Source organism: Belonocnema kinseyi, chromosome 7 (genome assembly GCF_010883055.1).
Source record: "Belonocnema kinseyi isolate 2016_QV_RU_SX_M_011 chromosome 7, B_treatae_v1, whole genome shotgun sequence".
Lineage (NCBI taxonomy): Eukaryota > Metazoa > Arthropoda > Insecta > Hymenoptera > Cynipidae > Belonocnema > Belonocnema kinseyi.
This window is the reverse complement of record NC_046663.1, coordinates 79,119,873-79,136,885: the sequence shown is the minus strand read 5'-3', so window position 1 is coordinate 79,136,885 and position 17,013 is coordinate 79,119,873. Positions and strand designations below refer to the sequence as shown.

The 17,013-nt window shown below is 31.0% G+C and overlaps 1 protein-coding gene across 4 annotated transcripts in view; it reads right to left on the bottom strand.

Annotated features, from left to right (window-relative positions):
* The window catches only part of LOC117176202 (F-actin-uncapping protein LRRC16A), a 22,903-nt gene extending 5,926 nt beyond the window's left edge, over positions 1-16,977 (bottom strand). Inside the window, exons 1-21 of one of the 4 annotated variants that reach the window (XM_033366316.1) lie at positions 16,752-16,788; positions 16,398-16,495; positions 14,742-14,792; positions 14,474-14,667; positions 13,596-13,773; positions 13,264-13,502; positions 13,087-13,181; positions 12,881-12,922; positions 12,392-12,579; positions 9,668-9,745; positions 9,260-9,593; positions 5,115-5,511; positions 4,719-5,037; positions 4,528-4,641; positions 4,257-4,462; positions 2,064-2,151; positions 1,765-1,980; positions 1,674-1,694; positions 1,353-1,494; positions 1,012-1,261; positions 161-864 (exon numbers count right to left, since the gene is read on the bottom strand). In XM_033366316.1, coding sequence (XP_033222207.1) covers positions 161-864; positions 1,012-1,261; positions 1,353-1,494; positions 1,674-1,694; positions 1,765-1,980; positions 2,064-2,151; positions 4,257-4,462; positions 4,528-4,641; positions 4,719-5,037; positions 5,115-5,511; positions 9,260-9,593; positions 9,668-9,745; positions 12,392-12,579; positions 12,881-12,922; positions 13,087-13,181; positions 13,264-13,502; positions 13,596-13,773; positions 14,474-14,667; positions 14,742-14,792; positions 16,398-16,495; positions 16,752-16,788 — 3,991 coding nt within the window. Of the gene's footprint in view, positions 1-160; positions 865-1,011; positions 1,262-1,352; positions 1,495-1,673; positions 1,695-1,764; positions 1,981-2,063; positions 2,152-4,256; positions 4,463-4,527; positions 4,642-4,718; positions 5,038-5,114; positions 5,512-9,259; positions 9,594-9,667; positions 9,746-12,391; positions 12,580-12,880; positions 12,923-13,086; positions 13,182-13,263; positions 13,503-13,595; positions 13,774-14,473; positions 14,668-14,741; positions 14,793-16,397; positions 16,496-16,751 lie in introns of all 4 variants that reach the window. The other 3 variants (XM_033366318.1, XM_033366317.1, XM_033366319.1) reach the window with 3 other exon arrangements.
* Positions 16,978-17,013: the final 36 nt, after the last annotated feature.

Genomic DNA, 17,013 nt, shown 5'->3' with positions numbered 1-17,013 from the left:
TGAAGATCAATCACGCGGAAGTATTGATACTAATAATGTTTTGAAAAAAAATTGTGGATAAAAAGCGTATAATGCTCATGTGGCAAAGTATTAACTCTAACTGGTCTCACTAGTTCCCGGCACTAGCGCACCTAATATTTCAATTCCAAATTATTCTCACCTGATTTTCTATCCGTAGCCATACTCCAAGGCCTTGGTTTTGGTGCCGTGATTGGCGGGGTTATCTTTGAATTAAGACCGTTTCCTTTAGTGAACGATTTCAATACCGGAGATTTGGAAGTATCGCTGTAAAGATTTTTTGAACCAGCGCCGTTTGTCGGACTCTTAAGATCGAAGGCCGTTGACCTCAATTTAACAGAAGACACCTGTCCCGTCTTCTCGGTATCTGCTCTCTTCATAAGCGCTCGTCGAGACTCAGTATCTCTGTCCGAGGAACTAAAACTAGCACTAGTTTGCAAAGATCTCCCATTCTCTTCCGTATTCGCGTCTCTCAATGCAGGGCGTGAAGTCATACTTGAGCCCACGATTGGCAGAGTATTTCTTTGCAATGACTCGGACATACTTTCGTTGATACCTGATTCCGCACTTCCTTCATACAGGGTCTTCTCATGCGAATTTTCACTCATCATACGACGTGCTAAGGGCGAGGCAGTCAAGGGAGAATCGCCTTGAGATCTTCTGCCAATGAGAGGAGAGAATTTCTCAAGATTGTCGCTGGATCTTGAACGCGGTGCTGGCTCAAGAAGAGTTTTTAACATTGGAGAACTACAGCCGTATTTTTTTTCGACGTCTGGTGGAATGCTTTTTTGACTGTTGGAAGATAAATTGGGACTCCCTTCGGTAGGGGGGAAGATGTGTAGAGAGCTAAGGAGTAAAAAGTGAATTGAATCAAAATAAAATCAAACAAAAACAAACTTAAATAAAAATGAAACTGAAAGTATTTTTGAAAGATTAATATTGTTAATTGGCAAAGATAATAAACAAGGAGTATAAATTTGGTTCTAAAATTACCTGTCGTCACTTGTAGGCGAAATAAGTGGAGTTGTGGGCGTTGTTGGCCGAAAGAAAACATCAAGGCCTTCCCCAAGAGTAAGTCCATCTGGCTGTTGATCCGGTCGCAACATTGGTCGAGAAGGCGCTCTCGTTTTTGCTCTTCGAGGTCTGGACTTGACGAGATGCTGTAATTGCTGTCCAACTGTATTCGGTAATTCCGAAACTGAGTCTAAAGATTCCGTCAAAGAATGTTCGTTCTCAGATATTCCTGAAAAAGGCCAATTCATGAGAAAAAAAAACTATCAAATAGAATCTAATTTGTAATTTTGAAAATTGTTTATTTGCACCCTTTAAATTACCTTCAGTTTGACCTTTTGGAAGAGACGGAAGCAAGTCTGGAATATCATCAGCCGAGAGACCTTCAACCGAATCTACCACCGATTTAGGCCTTAATTTTCTCCCATGCAAACTCTTCCGTTTATTTGACAAATGCGGTGTAGCCTAAATAAATAAATCCATAATTAACAAAATTGCCATTAATCAATAAGACAGCAAACGATAAATAAATTAATAATCAATCAAAACTATAAAAATAATAGATCTTATCTTTTGCTTTTACTTTGCAAACATCTCATGTCTACTTTGAGAACAATGAACTCTTATGGTTAGACTATACTTACGAGATTCAGGTAATCCAATTTCTTGAGTTGCATGAAAAAAATGAGAGCGTAATTGCGATTTAATTTCAGTAAATTAAATCAATTATCTTACCATTGGCGAAGGATCGTTAATACATGGACCTAATGTGCTAGTTAAGGAATAATTCTCTGCAGTGCTCTCCTCTTCTGAAGCGAGGCTGGATCTACCAATACTGAGTGATTGAGGTCCTACTGCGACACCAATAACACTGCCACTACTCATGGAACCGGCACTTGGTCGCAGAACGTCGGGCGTGCTGCTTCTCGTTCTACATTCCGAATCTCCAATCTAAATGAAAGATTTAAAGAATTGTAGTCTGAAAAATCATACTTCGGAGTTTATAAACATGCGAAATTAAAAGGAAACCTCACCAAAGTTTTATAACTTCTCGATAAAGATTCAATTACTTCATCAGTAACACGGTCCGATACGTGCGAAGCCACTGCCAAATTCAATTCGCTGGAAAGTATCGAAAATAATTAATGATAAAATAAATAATTATTATTTACAGCATTTATGCAAGCTCTTATGTTAACATCCTTTAACAAAACAAAGTAAAAAATTGTCAAATAAATTATTAAAAAAAATTAAATTATGAATCTTCAACTGGAATAGTTAAATTTGAAACCAAAAAGATGAATTTTCAAATAAAATTATGAAGATTTAACTGAAATACTTGAATTTTCAACCAAAAAGATGAATTGTTAAAAAAGAATTAATATTCGAACAATACGATTAATTTTCAAATAGAAAGATCAATTTTTTAAGAAAAAAATACAATTTTTCAACTAATGAATTTTCAACTGGAATATTAGAATTTTAAACCAAAAAGATATCTTTTCAACTAAACCAATGAATTTTTAACTGAAATTGTTGAATTTGCAAAAAAAATTAATTTTGCCTAAAAAAGACAAATTGTCAATCAAAACTGAAATAATTATGTTTTAACATTAAAAAATCAATTGACAACCAAAAAAGACGAATTTTTAACTAGAAAAGATAAATTTTAAGCCAAAAATGGAATAATTACATTATTAGTCGAAAGATAAATTTTCAACCAAAAAGAGGAATTTTTAGCTACAATTATGGAATATTCAACTGGAATGATAATTAGACAATTTGCAAAGAAAATGATTATGTTTTACAAAAAAATCTATTTTCTAACAAAATGTACAAAATTTAAGACTAATTGTTAAATTTTGAACTAGAAAAGATAAATTTTGAATAAAATATGTAACTGTAAAAATTTTAGTTGGAGAAATTAATTTTCAACCAAACTGATGGATTTTGACCTAAAATGATGAACCTTCAACTGCAATAGGTGAATTTTATACCTACCAAAAAGATGAATTTTTAATCATAAGAGTACATAAGTCTTCAAAGAAATAGTTTAATTTTTAACCAAATATGCTCATTTTCTAGCAAACAGTTAAATTTTCATCCAAAAAATATACATTTCCAACCAAAAATAGAGATGTTGAATTTTCAGTTAAAAATCTAATTCTTAATAAAATAAAAAAAAACCGGATTTTCATCAAAATAGTTCAATTTTATACTCGAATAGTTCAAACTTTTAGATAAAAAAAATGATTTTGAACAAAGTTTTTTTTTTAAAGAGATGAATTTTCAATTAGAATATTGAATCTACAAACAAAAAAATCGACTTTTAACAAAAGAGTTTTACTTTTAACAACAAGTAGTTGAATTTTTAAATAAATTAAAAATAAATTCTTAACGATCAATCTAATAAAATTTTCAATTATAATTTAGAAATATTTCCTCTTTGAAACAATACTTCTACTTTTAAAACTACTTGAAGCACTTTCTTTTTCTAAAATTTGGAAGAGGAAACTTTGACATTTCTTTCTTCTCAATTCGAATTACATAGAATTCTTTTAAAGAATTCTCGTTCCATGTAAAAAATTCCCTGTTCCAAGATATATTATATTTCTTTACGGAAACTTCCTGTCCTGAAATAAAATGATAATTATCTTCTAAAATTCCCTGTTCACATTAGGATAAATGGGGAAAAAGCTAATAAAACGTGATAAATGCATTTGTTGATAAAATTGAGAAAGTTATTGTTTCTATATGCTTGGAATACCATAAATTCGATTATAAAACTTAAGTCAGCCAAAAAAATCTCACAGATTACAAAATCCTTTTTTAAAATAATATGATAAGCTTTCTTTTTAATTAATAAAAAAGCCGGTCATTTCTCGGGTTTTACACGTTGAAATTGTTCAATCTGCTAGGTTAAACCAATTTCATTAAATGATAGTTGCACATAAACAAATAATTTGGCTAATATTAAGTATCTTTACGTAAATTCTTAATTTATTAGTAATCTAATAAACTAAAATAAAAAAATATTAAAAAATAAGTAATAAAGCCTCGCGACTATAGATAAAGTACAAATCACTTTCCTAAATTGACAGAAATTATTAAAATAATGAAAACTTTAATTTTACTGCTACCAGAAGTAGATTTCCGGTTTTTAAATTAAATTCCCGGTCAGTTCTCGGTTTCCCGATCAAATCGTCACCCTGAAAGTCGATACATACTTTACTCTATTCAGAATATCAGCGCCAGCTTGTTCGGTAATTGTTGTTTGAATGAATTCATGACCGACTTGATTCTTTTCTTTGCAAGAGACACGAAGATCGCACTCGACGGTTGTCGGATCGCTTTCATCGTCTTTTATCACAGTTTGCGAAAGAATTGTAGGACACTGCTCACTGGCACACTTGAGCATTGCATCCAAAGAATCCTAGATTTAAGGTCATTTTTAATATTTTTAACTTTTTAACTTTTCACAATTTAAGGAATACAAACCTGCAAGTATACAGAAACGACGTTATGGATGTCATCCGCCATTTTGAGAAGCTTCATTTCAATCGGATTATTCTCGTCTTTTCTCTGTAGCATTTCGTGCAACCTTGGCAAGAGCTGAAAATAAGTAAAAAAGTTAGGTATATAAAGTATCTATATTGAAGAGTTTAATTTAATTCGAAAAGAATACAAACCTGCTTTGAATTATCAGCATCTTGTATAAGTCCAGTGGCGTAATTAATATCGTTATTAGCATCACAGCTCTCTGCAGCTAAAAGCTTGATAGTATCCTGTGTCTGAACAACGAGTCTATCGACCATTTGCTGAGTCGAACTCAACAAAAATCCTTGTTGAAGTCTGAAAGCTTGCCCATGACTGTATTTACACGGCGTGACATTTCTCTGAAGCAAATCCTGAATCTTTCTAACTAACTGTTCCGTTTTCTCTGCCGAAGCCTTCATACACGGCTGAAGGTCAAAAATAGGAAATGGCATGTGCCTCACGCTGTAATTTCTGCAAGGAATTATATTGTCAGAATAAGGCTCTACTTTAGTACTTAAATGAATCTATTTTGAATAAATAAAGCTTACTTTTCTAAAGCGTGGACTATATCTGTATATCCTAGAAGACCAATGCTGTTCCTGTCATAAATGATGATCTTCAGATGATTATTTATTTGCAAAGCCTTAGCCAAAAGCCTCGCACCGGGATCTCCAATATGATTACCACTGATATCTAAAGTATGAAGACATGTATTGCTGCCGAGAGCGTTAATCAAATTGTAAAGATCACCCTTCAGTCTTGAATCAGGCAAATGCAGAGCTTGCAATACACAATCATCTTCTTGGATCATTTGCACCAAAGCGTCCATTATGACAGCAATGTGCTTGCTTTTCATGCCAGCAGTGTTACGGCCCATATACAGATGTTTTATCGATTTATTCTTGCCGATTGCGGTTATTACTTGAGCCAGGTCAACATCCATATCTGTGAATGAAACATCGACTTTAATCTCAATTCTAATAGTTATGAAAACGGTAAGAAGGGAGGCATAGAGTAGCATTTAAAAAAGGGATATTTCAACGTTTTTAAATGCGCACTAACTGTATTCTGTTGGAAATGCCATTAAATGCACTTTATTCGATCAAATTCACTTCATTTTTATCATTTTTAATGATCGAAAACTACAAGGCATTAGAGTGATTTGTTCGTCATGTCAGGTCGGCCAATTTTATCACCAGAACAAAATTCTGGTAACTGCCCGGTTCGCAAACATTTTTCGCGGTCATTGAAATTAAAAAGTAAAAACTGTTAAAGATGGAGATTTTTTCATTTGAAGCAATCAGAACTAAACAGCAAATTAAAGCAGTTAAAATTGATTTCTTCTCAATTTTAATGTCATGTAACGGAAACCTTCTCATCTCAATAGGTTCAATTCTAAGAGATACAAAAAATACTTTATCTCGCAAACAAACATTTAAGTTGATAAAGTTTTAAATATTTTTTCACACACATACGCATAAAACAATGCTCTGGAAACTACAGTCTTACAGCAGAAAATGCTCTTAAAACAGGGGAAATAGGGTGACTTTTCAGGAACACAAGAGAATAGTATGAGAATAATGTAGATATAATTCTTTTAAATAAAAGAAATATATAGGCTCCATGTTAAATTAAGTATGAAACGCTTTAAATTCCTAAGAGTTAAATTCGAAATATATTGCATTTTCATTTTAATAGTTGAAGGGTAGAGGTACAGAACTAGATAACCAACAAAATCGGTCTTTTTCAGAAGAGCGAAGAAATATTCTCTAAAATCAAAATCACAATTTAAAGATAAGACAAAAGTACACTTCCGAGATGTCGTGTTGCTGATTTACGCTGCTGATTTACGCCAAAAAAACTCAATAGAAACAGTTACTTATTTTCAAAGAAATAGGATCTACAGCTGATAATACCGTGCGACACTGGCGATAAATTGGAACAGGCTAGGCTGAGGATTGCGATATAAAATGTAATCTTCAGTCTCAATAAAAAATTTAAACTTAAACTCGAGAATTGAGCTTCTGAATTAGGGTACAAAAAGTTTTTATCTAAAACAGTGAACCAATTCCGAGTAAATCGTCCAAGAATTTTGAGGTTACAATTTCACAGGTTTTGAAAATCGGGTTTTAGTAGTGATAGAAAATCGAATCTTCAATTTTTCACAAAAATAAATTCTGTTCTAAGAAAATAAAAATTTAGTGTGACGGTACCCCACTGAGATACACGATTAATCCGTGAAAGGACTATAGAAAGAAGATTTTCTTCAATAAGCGATAATACTTTTTAAAAATATCGTAACCGGAAGAAAACAATTATTACCACGCTAAAATTTTTATTTAAATTTAAATGATATTTTCTTATTGCTTTAATAAAAAATGAGGATTCGAACGAATATTTTTCTCACAAAGTGTATTTGATTATTCAAGATTTTTGAATGCTATAAGCCCATTTTAGAATAAATTTTTTTTTATTTTTGTATTGTCACCCTTCAGTTAAATTTTCAACCAATTGAAATTAATTTTCCAATAAAGGACGATTTTTTAATAAAAGAGTTGAGTTTTTAATTTAAAAAATAGAATGGTTCAGAAAATAGTTGCTTTTTAAATAAAACAATTAAATTTATAACACAGTAGATGAATTTTCAATCGAATAGTTGAAGTAACAACTTGAAAATTTACGTTTTCAACCAAATAGCTGCATTTTTAAATCGGAAAGAATAATTTAGCAGAAAACAGTTGAATTATCATAATGAAAACATTAATTTTCAACATAAAATATAACTTTCAATCAAGATGAATTTTATATCAAATAGATGATATTTAGAAAAAAACTAATGCTCAAACAAAAAGTTGCATTTACATAGTTAAACTTTCAATTAAAAGAGATGAATTTTAAGCAAAAAAGTTAAATTTTTAAACAAATAATTCAATCTTTAAGCCAAAACGAATTTTCCATAAAAAAGGATAAATTTTTAATAAAATATTTAAAACGAAAAACAATTGAATTTCAATAAAACATAGTTGGATTTGCTTATTGGGTTTTTAATTCAGTTTGAATTCAAGCGAAAGAAACTAGAAAAAAGGGCAGTTTCTTGAAATGAGAGAAAAATATGCATTATTTAAAAAGCCTCAGTGATTTCCTGGTCGAGTGGTCATCCAGAATGCCTTGAGTTTATGACATTTAATGCTCCTCGGCGATCCGCCAAATTGTATGTCATGCAATGCCTTTCAATAAACAAGTATTGAACAGAGTCCTAACTTCTAGGTTACATTTTTCAGATAGTAAATATTTTATCAGAAATTGATACGAATTTAATTTGAGTTTACGCTTACATCAAAATAAGTTCATTTAAGCTTATAATGAGTTGAAACGTACATGATATATTAATTTTTTTTTAGAAAGAAAACAGATTTTTAATAGGAAATGTGTTTTTTGAAAATTTCATCTGAAATTCTGGGGTTAATAAATATTTATTTTATATTGTTCACTAATCATTTTGAACTCCACAAAACAACCGCAAACTAACTTTTATGCATAAATTAAAATTAATTTTTTTCTAAAGGTGGCAGGGGTATAGACTTATAATATTGAATGGTATAATTCGGACATAGTATAATAATATTACAATATGTAAAAATTGAACATAAATAATAAATAATCAATAAATAATAAATACAGACATAAAATTCATATTGTCGAAGATTTCAACGATTAACCAAGATTTCACAGATTTTGTAAATACCATTTCAGAAAGATTCAAAAGATTTGACAAAGATTGCAATAATTTTTCAAAGATTTCATAAATATTTCCCAAAGATTTCGGATAGATTTGAAAGAATTCACAAAGACTTCTATTATTTTACAAAGATTTCAAATGAACTTCAAAGATTGAACACACAAATTTTCTAATGATACCAAAAAGGTTTCAAATATTTCAGAAAGATTTTTAGAGAAATCGCTAAGATTTCTTAAAGATTTCAAAGCTTTCCCAAAGATTTCATAATTAAATGACAATGACTTGACAAAATTGCAATTATTTCCCGAAGTTTTCATAAAGATTTCACAAATATTTCTATTATTTACAAAGACTTCTATCATTGCACAACGTTTTCATATATATTTAAAAGACTGAAAAAAAGTTTCAAATATTTTGCAAAGTTTTCAGATAAATTTCAAAGATTTTACAAACATTTGACAAAGGTTTCCATGATATCTCAAAGATTTCATAACGATTTTACAAAGATTTCAAACATTTCGCAAAGATTTTGGATAGATTTAAACGATTTCATAATTACTTCTATTATTTCACAAATATTCTGGACAGATTTCAAAGATTAAACAAAGCCAGTTAGAATTGGAAGATTTCTAGTTAATACAGTACAATGAATTTAATCATTCGATTTCAGAGGGGGCAAATCAAGACTTTTCCCCTGCCTAGTCGATTTCTAGGTGGGGGGGGGGGGCATTGCCACCTGTGTCCCCTAGGGCTCCGCCGCCTTTGGACGTCTTGCACTTCTGCGACTTCCAATATGTACATATGTTTTTTAATTCTGTCAAAATATTTTTACATTTTCAAAACAGAAAGAGCCATTTGTAGTAGTACGAGTTTGGAAAAAAATAAACTCTTAAAAATGTACGGCATTCGCTGTAAAGCTGTTTATCCGAAGTGTGTATGAAAAGGGTTACTTACTGCTATCAGAAATATCAAGTGACGATATGCACCGAACGCCATGTATGCAGGATTCTAGAACGTGAGCACCCATCGAACCCAAGTTGTTTCCACTCATGTCTAGCTCTAATCCAACCGTGCTCTCATTACAGGCCAAGCCGAGTAAAAGGTGCTTAAGAGCTTCCAGTGGCAGTTTGCAGCACGAGATGTTTAAGTACTTGAGCGAGAGAGTAGCCGTAAAAAACTGCTTAAAGCTAGGAGGAATTTCTTTGGTTTTCTTGCTCGAAAATGAGTTGCGAGCGACGTTTAAGTGGACTAGATTGGTTGCGCACCCTCTCAAAAGAGCGCCAAACAACTGTAAAAAATATGCCTTCATCTTGCTATGATCTTGAGAAACATGAACTATTATTCAATAATTAAAATACTCACGCATTCAAGAGTAGTATCAGTGCCACTAAGATCTAAGTGCGTTATACTGTTAGGCTGCGCCAAAAAATTGCATAAATTCTGTAATAAAAAAGTAATGTCGTAGAATTTTACGAAAACTGAATTATGTTCAGTAATGTATTAATCTTAGGGTTAATAAACCAGTGGCGTAGTCGGTTATGGTCCTTTCATAAACTACGTTACCAATTTTGGGCTTCTAATGTAGAAAACGTATTGAATTCAATACGAAACACTTTATATTTCTAAGATTTCAAGCCGAAATATATTGCATTTTCAAGAAAATATTTCAATTTTCAACCAAAAAAGATTGTCTACACAAATATATGAATTTTGAACAGAAAACGACAAATCAAAAAAATATAATAATAATAATTTCCAACAAAACAGTTGCATTAATAAACAAATAAATGAAATTTTCAGTAAAAGACAACTCTTCTAAAAAAATAGTTAAAGACTTAACCAAATACTAAAACTTTAAGCCAAGGATGACTTCTCGACCATAAAATATGAATTTTTAAACCAAAATGATGAATTTTTAACAACAAAATGGAATGTTCGAACAAAAATGATTAAAATTTAATCAAATATTTGAATTTTCGAGACAAATTTATAAGAAGAAGCTTGAATGTGCATCAAAAAGTACATTTTCAGTCAAGAAAGGTGACTTTGCAAACATGAAGTTAAAACTTCGAAAGTTTTACAAAACAGTAAACCTTTAAATCAGAAAAGATAAATGTTTATTAAAAAGATAATTTTCGTTTAAGAAAGATGGATTTTTTATAAGATAGTTAAATTCTCAACCAAAAAGTTAAACTGATTATTTTTCTACAAAAAAAAAACTTTCAACAAAATATACATGAATTTTCTATTAAATGGTTGAATTTTTAACTAATACAATAAACAAGATAAAGTTTCAATACAAAATGGACAGTTAAGTTTTCAGACAAAAACTCTGATAAAAAAAAATTCAACAAAATGAATAAATTCTTAACAAAATTATGCATTTTCGACCAAGAAGATAATTGTTCTATAAAAAGAAACAAATTTCGAACTAATAAATGAATCTTCAAAGACATGATTAAAATTTAAATCCAAAAAGCGAATTATCTCCAAAAAACGTTGAATTTTTAACCCAGAAATATGATTTTTCTGCCAAAAAGTTTAATTTTTAACTCAGTAATTTAATCTTCTACCCAATTTTTGAATGTTTGAGCCAAAAAGATAAATTTTTTATGAAACAGAATCTTTAGCATAAAAATTCAATTATAATTATGATTCCTGAATAAAAAAATCTAACTTTTGTACAAAATAGTTAAACTTGTAGTCGAATAATCGACAATTTTTAACCAAAAAAGATGAATTTCCAACAAAGCATTTAACATTTGAGATTTTAACCAAACATTTGCAGTTTTAACTAAAAAGGATATATTTTTAACGGAGTAGCTTAAATTTCTACCAAGAAATACGAATTTTCAACAAAATACTTGAATAGGTCAACCAAAAAGTTGAACTTTCAACTATAAAAGATACATTTTTAAACAAGCAGTTAAATTTTTAACAGAGAAAAATAGTTTTTTAACACAAAATGGAGTAATAATTAAATGGACAGATTAAAAAAATTATTTTCAACCAAAGAGATGAACCTTCAACTAAAAAGATCAATTTTTGACAAAGTAGTTGAATTTTCGTTAAAAAAGATCAATTTTTGACAAAGTAGTTGAATTTTCGTTAAAAAAGATCAATTTTTTACAATAGAGTTGCATCTTCTACAAAATACATAAATTTTTAACTACTTAATAGCATTTTTAACCAAACGAGATAGATTTCGAAACAAAAATATAATAGTAGCCTTTTCAATAGGGTCAAAAAATTAAAACGGGACATATGAAAAATCTTTCTTTAGGATTAATAAAATAGCTACGTTTTTAGATAGAGGTACAAGTACTTTTCTACCCCATAAACTTTGTTGTGCAAAATTCTACGTACTTTTCGGAAATAATCGCTAATTGAATATTGGCGTACTCAATTTTTAATTTATTTATATCTCGCGAACGAATAGAGATAACTGAACCGTTTTTTTTTTAATAAAGCTAAAACCTCTATATTTTTTATTTAGATTATGAAAGTTGTGAAATTTTTTTTTTAAGTTATAACATTTTTTTAAACAATTGCAAACAAAACCGTATTCTTGGTTTCACGCAACAATGAGCAGAAATGCTCTTTATGTCTAAAACGTCACCGAGTATATTCAAAACAATGTCAGCAACCTTTTATATGAAGGAAATTATTCATGTTTTTCTGATGACGCGCGGCTTCAAACAAGGCGAGAGTGCTGGCGCGTTCTCGGGATCACCCTCTGCAAGCACGTTGGAGGCCGCGCGTCATCATAAAAACAGCATACATCTCTATTCGTTTACAAGATATAAATAAATAAAAAAATTGAATACGTCAATATTCAATTGACAATTATTTGCAAAATCAGTGGAATTTGGCACAAAAAAATGTTCCGAGAGAATTCTGAGAGAAAGACTTTTTAGGTGGCCCGTTCTACTTATTTTGACGTTTCACTTATGCCCTCCCTCTCAGTTATAAACTAGCTTTTAGCCCCCCCCCCCCATAAAACTGGTAATTTAGTTTATGGAAAGTATCGGCGAGGCACTTTTTCTTTTAGGACTACACCACCGTAATAAAACACTGAATACTTACATTAATATCATCCTTTAAAGTATTTCCAGAAAAGTTTAGGTGCTGAAGACTAGTCGGCATGCTCCTGTTTAAACTCAGAGCGTGTGCGATTTGACCAACGCCCTTTCCCGTTAGTCCACAATGCGCTAAGTTTAATTTCTGCAGACCCTTGGGCAATTTTGTTATTGGTCCGTTCAAGTGCGAGGCACCTTAAAGTATAGCTTTTGGTTAAATTCAACACGAAAAAATGGATGCAGTAAAAGCATGCTTCATGAAAATGACGAGATAGCTTCGCGAGATTTAAAATCGATCTAGCAATTTCTTTATTGCAGATAATGTACCAAAACTTAATTGGGAAAAAAAAAGATTGATTGATCGATGAAGATGTGAAATGCGTACGATAAATACGAATGCAAACAAGAAGATGGGTGAATAAAGAAGAGTAAAATGGTATGGTGAAAACTTAAGTGCATGTTTGGTTAGTGATTATTTGTGGTATACTTTGCACACCTTGCATTAACTTGGCTATTATCCCACACAAGCTAGAGGCCCCTAAAAAATTACAAAAAAAATGGTGTACTGTGCAGTCTGTGCAATTGTTCGTGGACATACAATACAATATTGAGTAGATTATACAGAATATTAAACAACAATACTAGACAACAATATTCAGCGTCAATATTTTAGTATGACAATCTTCGTGGATCGAAACTTACCTTTGTCCTCAATCATATTATTAGATAAATCTATAGTATGCAACATCGAGTTAGCATTTGACATCAAAGCTAGCGATAACTTGTGCGCAAAATCCCTAAAAAAGAATTTTCATTACAAAATTGTAAGGAAATGTAAAACTTTTGTGAAAAAAAGTTATAAGTTTCAGCCTTTTTCACCATTTTATTCCCAAGTTATCCAAATAAATTTCCTGAATTGAGAGAGACCGTCGCAGTACATGCAGCAATCTTTCCAATGGTTCATGACTTAGTTTTAAGTGAGAGACTCTGAGTTTAGTGAACCACGTGTTGTATTCTAATGCCGAGATTATAGGCACTAAATCTTTCTGGTCGAGATGATCAAAATCTCTTAAATTCAACTCCCTCGTGTCATGTGACAAATATATCGTATCTACATCCTGAACATTTAATTTCAAGTTTTAGAAGAAGCAAATTTAAGTAGTTAATTTAAAAACATGGACTTAGTGAACGTCTGAATTACTGAAACTTACCCAAGCAACTTCTTCTCTGTATGGCACCCCATGCAAATCACACATGCAGGCATATTGAGTTGAAAACCCTCCACAGGGACCAGTATGTCTCGTTGCTTCTGTACTTCTGGCTAAATCACTGCCTCTTATACTTTGCAATCTGCTAACTGGTATGACGTCGATTTTTCTTATAACGTAACTGCAAAAGAAAGCAATCAAATAAGTGGAAGAATCCAATCAAAGTCATCAGGTCAATGAAATTAATATTTTACACACTACGAGAAGAAAGTACGAATCGATGCAAACCCTTGTTAAAAAAAACATGAATTCAAAGATCAAATTTAGACCAAAACGAACAAACAGAAACAAAAAATCCTATTGCAATCCGAAAAAAGTGAAATAAAAAATTCTTACAAAGAGTATCAAAGAGAGAGCACCTGTTCATGGGTGCTGTCAATTTCTACCTATTAAATTTGTTTTGCCTTGATAACGGGTACTGTACGAGTACCGAAACGTTGGTAATGCAATTTTATTTATTTTTATTTTGAATGTTATTTTATTGTAATGTGATGATAATAAAAATAAAAAAGATGAAAGAAAGAAAAAGAAGGGGATGTGGTTGGCTGCCTTCTCATTTCTCTTTCCTCTTTTATATTTTTGTAAGAATTTTTTTATTTATTTTTTTTCATATTACAATAGAATTTTTGGTTTTTATTTGTTCGTTTTCGTCCAAATTTGGTCGTTGGATTCTTTATTTTTTAACAGGAGTTTGCATCAATTTGATTATTGGACGTTAAATAGGATTTTTAATTTGGATTTTAATCTAATTTAAATTTCTTAAATTTAGAAAGTGCGAAGGAATAAAATCTTAAACTAGTGTACTCCTTCGAGTAACTCACTTTAAAGGAACTGTGGGAAATATATTTCGTATGGCAGTGTGCAGAGCTTCGATCATAGCATCGACTTCCGAAGTGTCTGCAGCAGCACCTATTGTTGTGAAATTGTAAACTCTCTCGCCTACTGTTAGACTGAAGAGATTTGACCTTTTTGACTCTACTGCTGTTATTTCTAAGTAATGGAAGTGAAAATCGATCTGAAAAGAAAAAAAAATATGTAAGAAAGCATGAAGATCAAAATTTTTGTGTGAAAATATTCAAGATTATTTACTCTGGTTGGCACTTTTGCTGTTAAGAGGAAGAGGCGACATGGTGAAAATACCTGAAAAAATGAGAGATATGACAAGCTTCTTGGAAATTATTCAACTTCTGAACTCTTTAAAAAGCTTCAATTTTCAGAAAATTAGTTTCAATAGTTTTCTCATCATACATTTGATGAATTATTGCAATAATTAAATTTTTACAAAAAATATAATTCATCCTCATGTTATAATACAATAACAGAATCCTAAAGAAAAAGGATGAGTAGATTTAATGACAAAAACAATGTTAAAATTGCATCAATAATGCATATGAACAGAAAGATTGGATATATTTATGATAAAGTAAAATTGATGTCATTACATAAAAGTATTGAATGTACTAAAGAACTAGATAACTAACAAAATCGGAATTTTCCAGGACAGCGAAAAAACATTCTATAACATCAAAATAACTATTTACAGATCAGACAAAAGGCTACTTCCGGGAAGACCTGTTGCTGATTTATGACCATCAAATTTGATTGGAAAAAGTTATCCATTTTGGAAGAAATAGATGAGTCAGTTGATAATCTCAAAGTGGAACAAGCTCAACTGCGGATAGCGATAAAAAAAATAATACGCAGTTTAAATACAAAATAAAAACTTACTTCCGAGATATTAAGCTTCTGAATAAGGGCAAAAGCGTTTTGATCAAAACAAGTGAACCATTTTTGAGTAAATAGTCAAAAAAAGTTTTATTTTTTCACAAGAATAAAAGTCGCTCTCGATATATGAGGAAGCTGAATAAGAATACTGAATGTGTGATACTATAACAATTTACTCTGAATGATACTATTCTAAGAATGTAAATAAAATTTAAATTAAACTGATTTTATTGCTATATTAAAAAATCAAAATTCGAAAAAATCTTAGTATCACGACGTCTACTTATTTGACTTTTAAATTATTTTTTATACAATAAACCCATTTTCGGACAAATTTTGGTTATCTAATCCTGTACTGCCGCCCTTTCAACTAAAACGTTGAAATTATTTTCTTTCTCTTTAAAATGCAAGTTTAAAAATAGTTTTCATACTTGGCACTATAGTGTTCGGTGATTCATACATGATAATTTATAAACAAGGTTCTTTTCTTATCAAGTTTTTCCTTAGAAACATGAAATAGAAAATATGTAAATGGTGTGGAAAATTGAAGATTGATCTCAAAAATAATAAATTGTGTTTAGCAAAGACGGAAGTGGCTTTGATGTAAATCTAATCGTACTTGCAAAGAAAACTTGTTTGGCGGCGATTCTGCAGTGCAAATTTTCATAAATTAGCCATTGTTACAAAACAAAAACATTACTTAATAGTAAAAAGCTTTCAAAAAACAAAATCTCAAGTGAAACTGCCTTCATTATTTTTTAAAAACATGCGTTTTGAAAATTATATTTACGTTCCTAAAATTATGCTTAAGTTTTGGTAAAAGTAAGTAGTCACTAACAATGTAAAATTAAGGTTAAACTGAAAATTATCAATAAAAATTATAAAATATTCTCAGAATATTTCAAATTCAAGTCGCAAAACAATACGTCTATTATTAATCATAAAAACATCGTTTTGACAGAACGGAAATTCCAAAAAGTCTATGAACAACGAGACCAGAGTACACAAAAATTGACTTACCAATACACGATTTTCAAGTTTATCCGGCTTGGTCTCCAATTTGACCACAGTCTTCAATAGGATCTTGACGTGCTTTCCGAGCAATGATTTCACCGATTCTAAGGAAATAAGATGTATTTATGGGTCAAAGAAGATTTTAAAATTCCGATGTAGTGTATAAAATCAAGAATCTAAATTACACTAAATTTGTAACTCAGATTTTTTTATTTGATACTACCTGTAAGGAACGATTGATAATAGACTGAAAACTTGATTACTCTTTTTTATACTAATTTCTATTGATGGCTGAACTTTGCCATTGCGAATTTGACAGATCGAACACACACGAACGTAAACATCGCGGGTGGCACTCACCGTTTAAATCTTTCGTTAACTGCGATCTAGTAGACATTTTCACTTCCTTTAGATCTCAAACACACAAAGGGTCGTTCAAGACATCATCCGCGGATTTTAATGCGAAAAATCGAAAATTTGTCAGCATAAATGCTAAAGAAACGTCTAGGCACAGGTCACAGGGCGCTGTCAGTCTGTCACCGAGCACTATACGGAACAGCCGCCATCTTGCTCTTCTGCCAAAGTGCCAACCTAAAAAATAAAATTCTGCCTAAGATGAAAC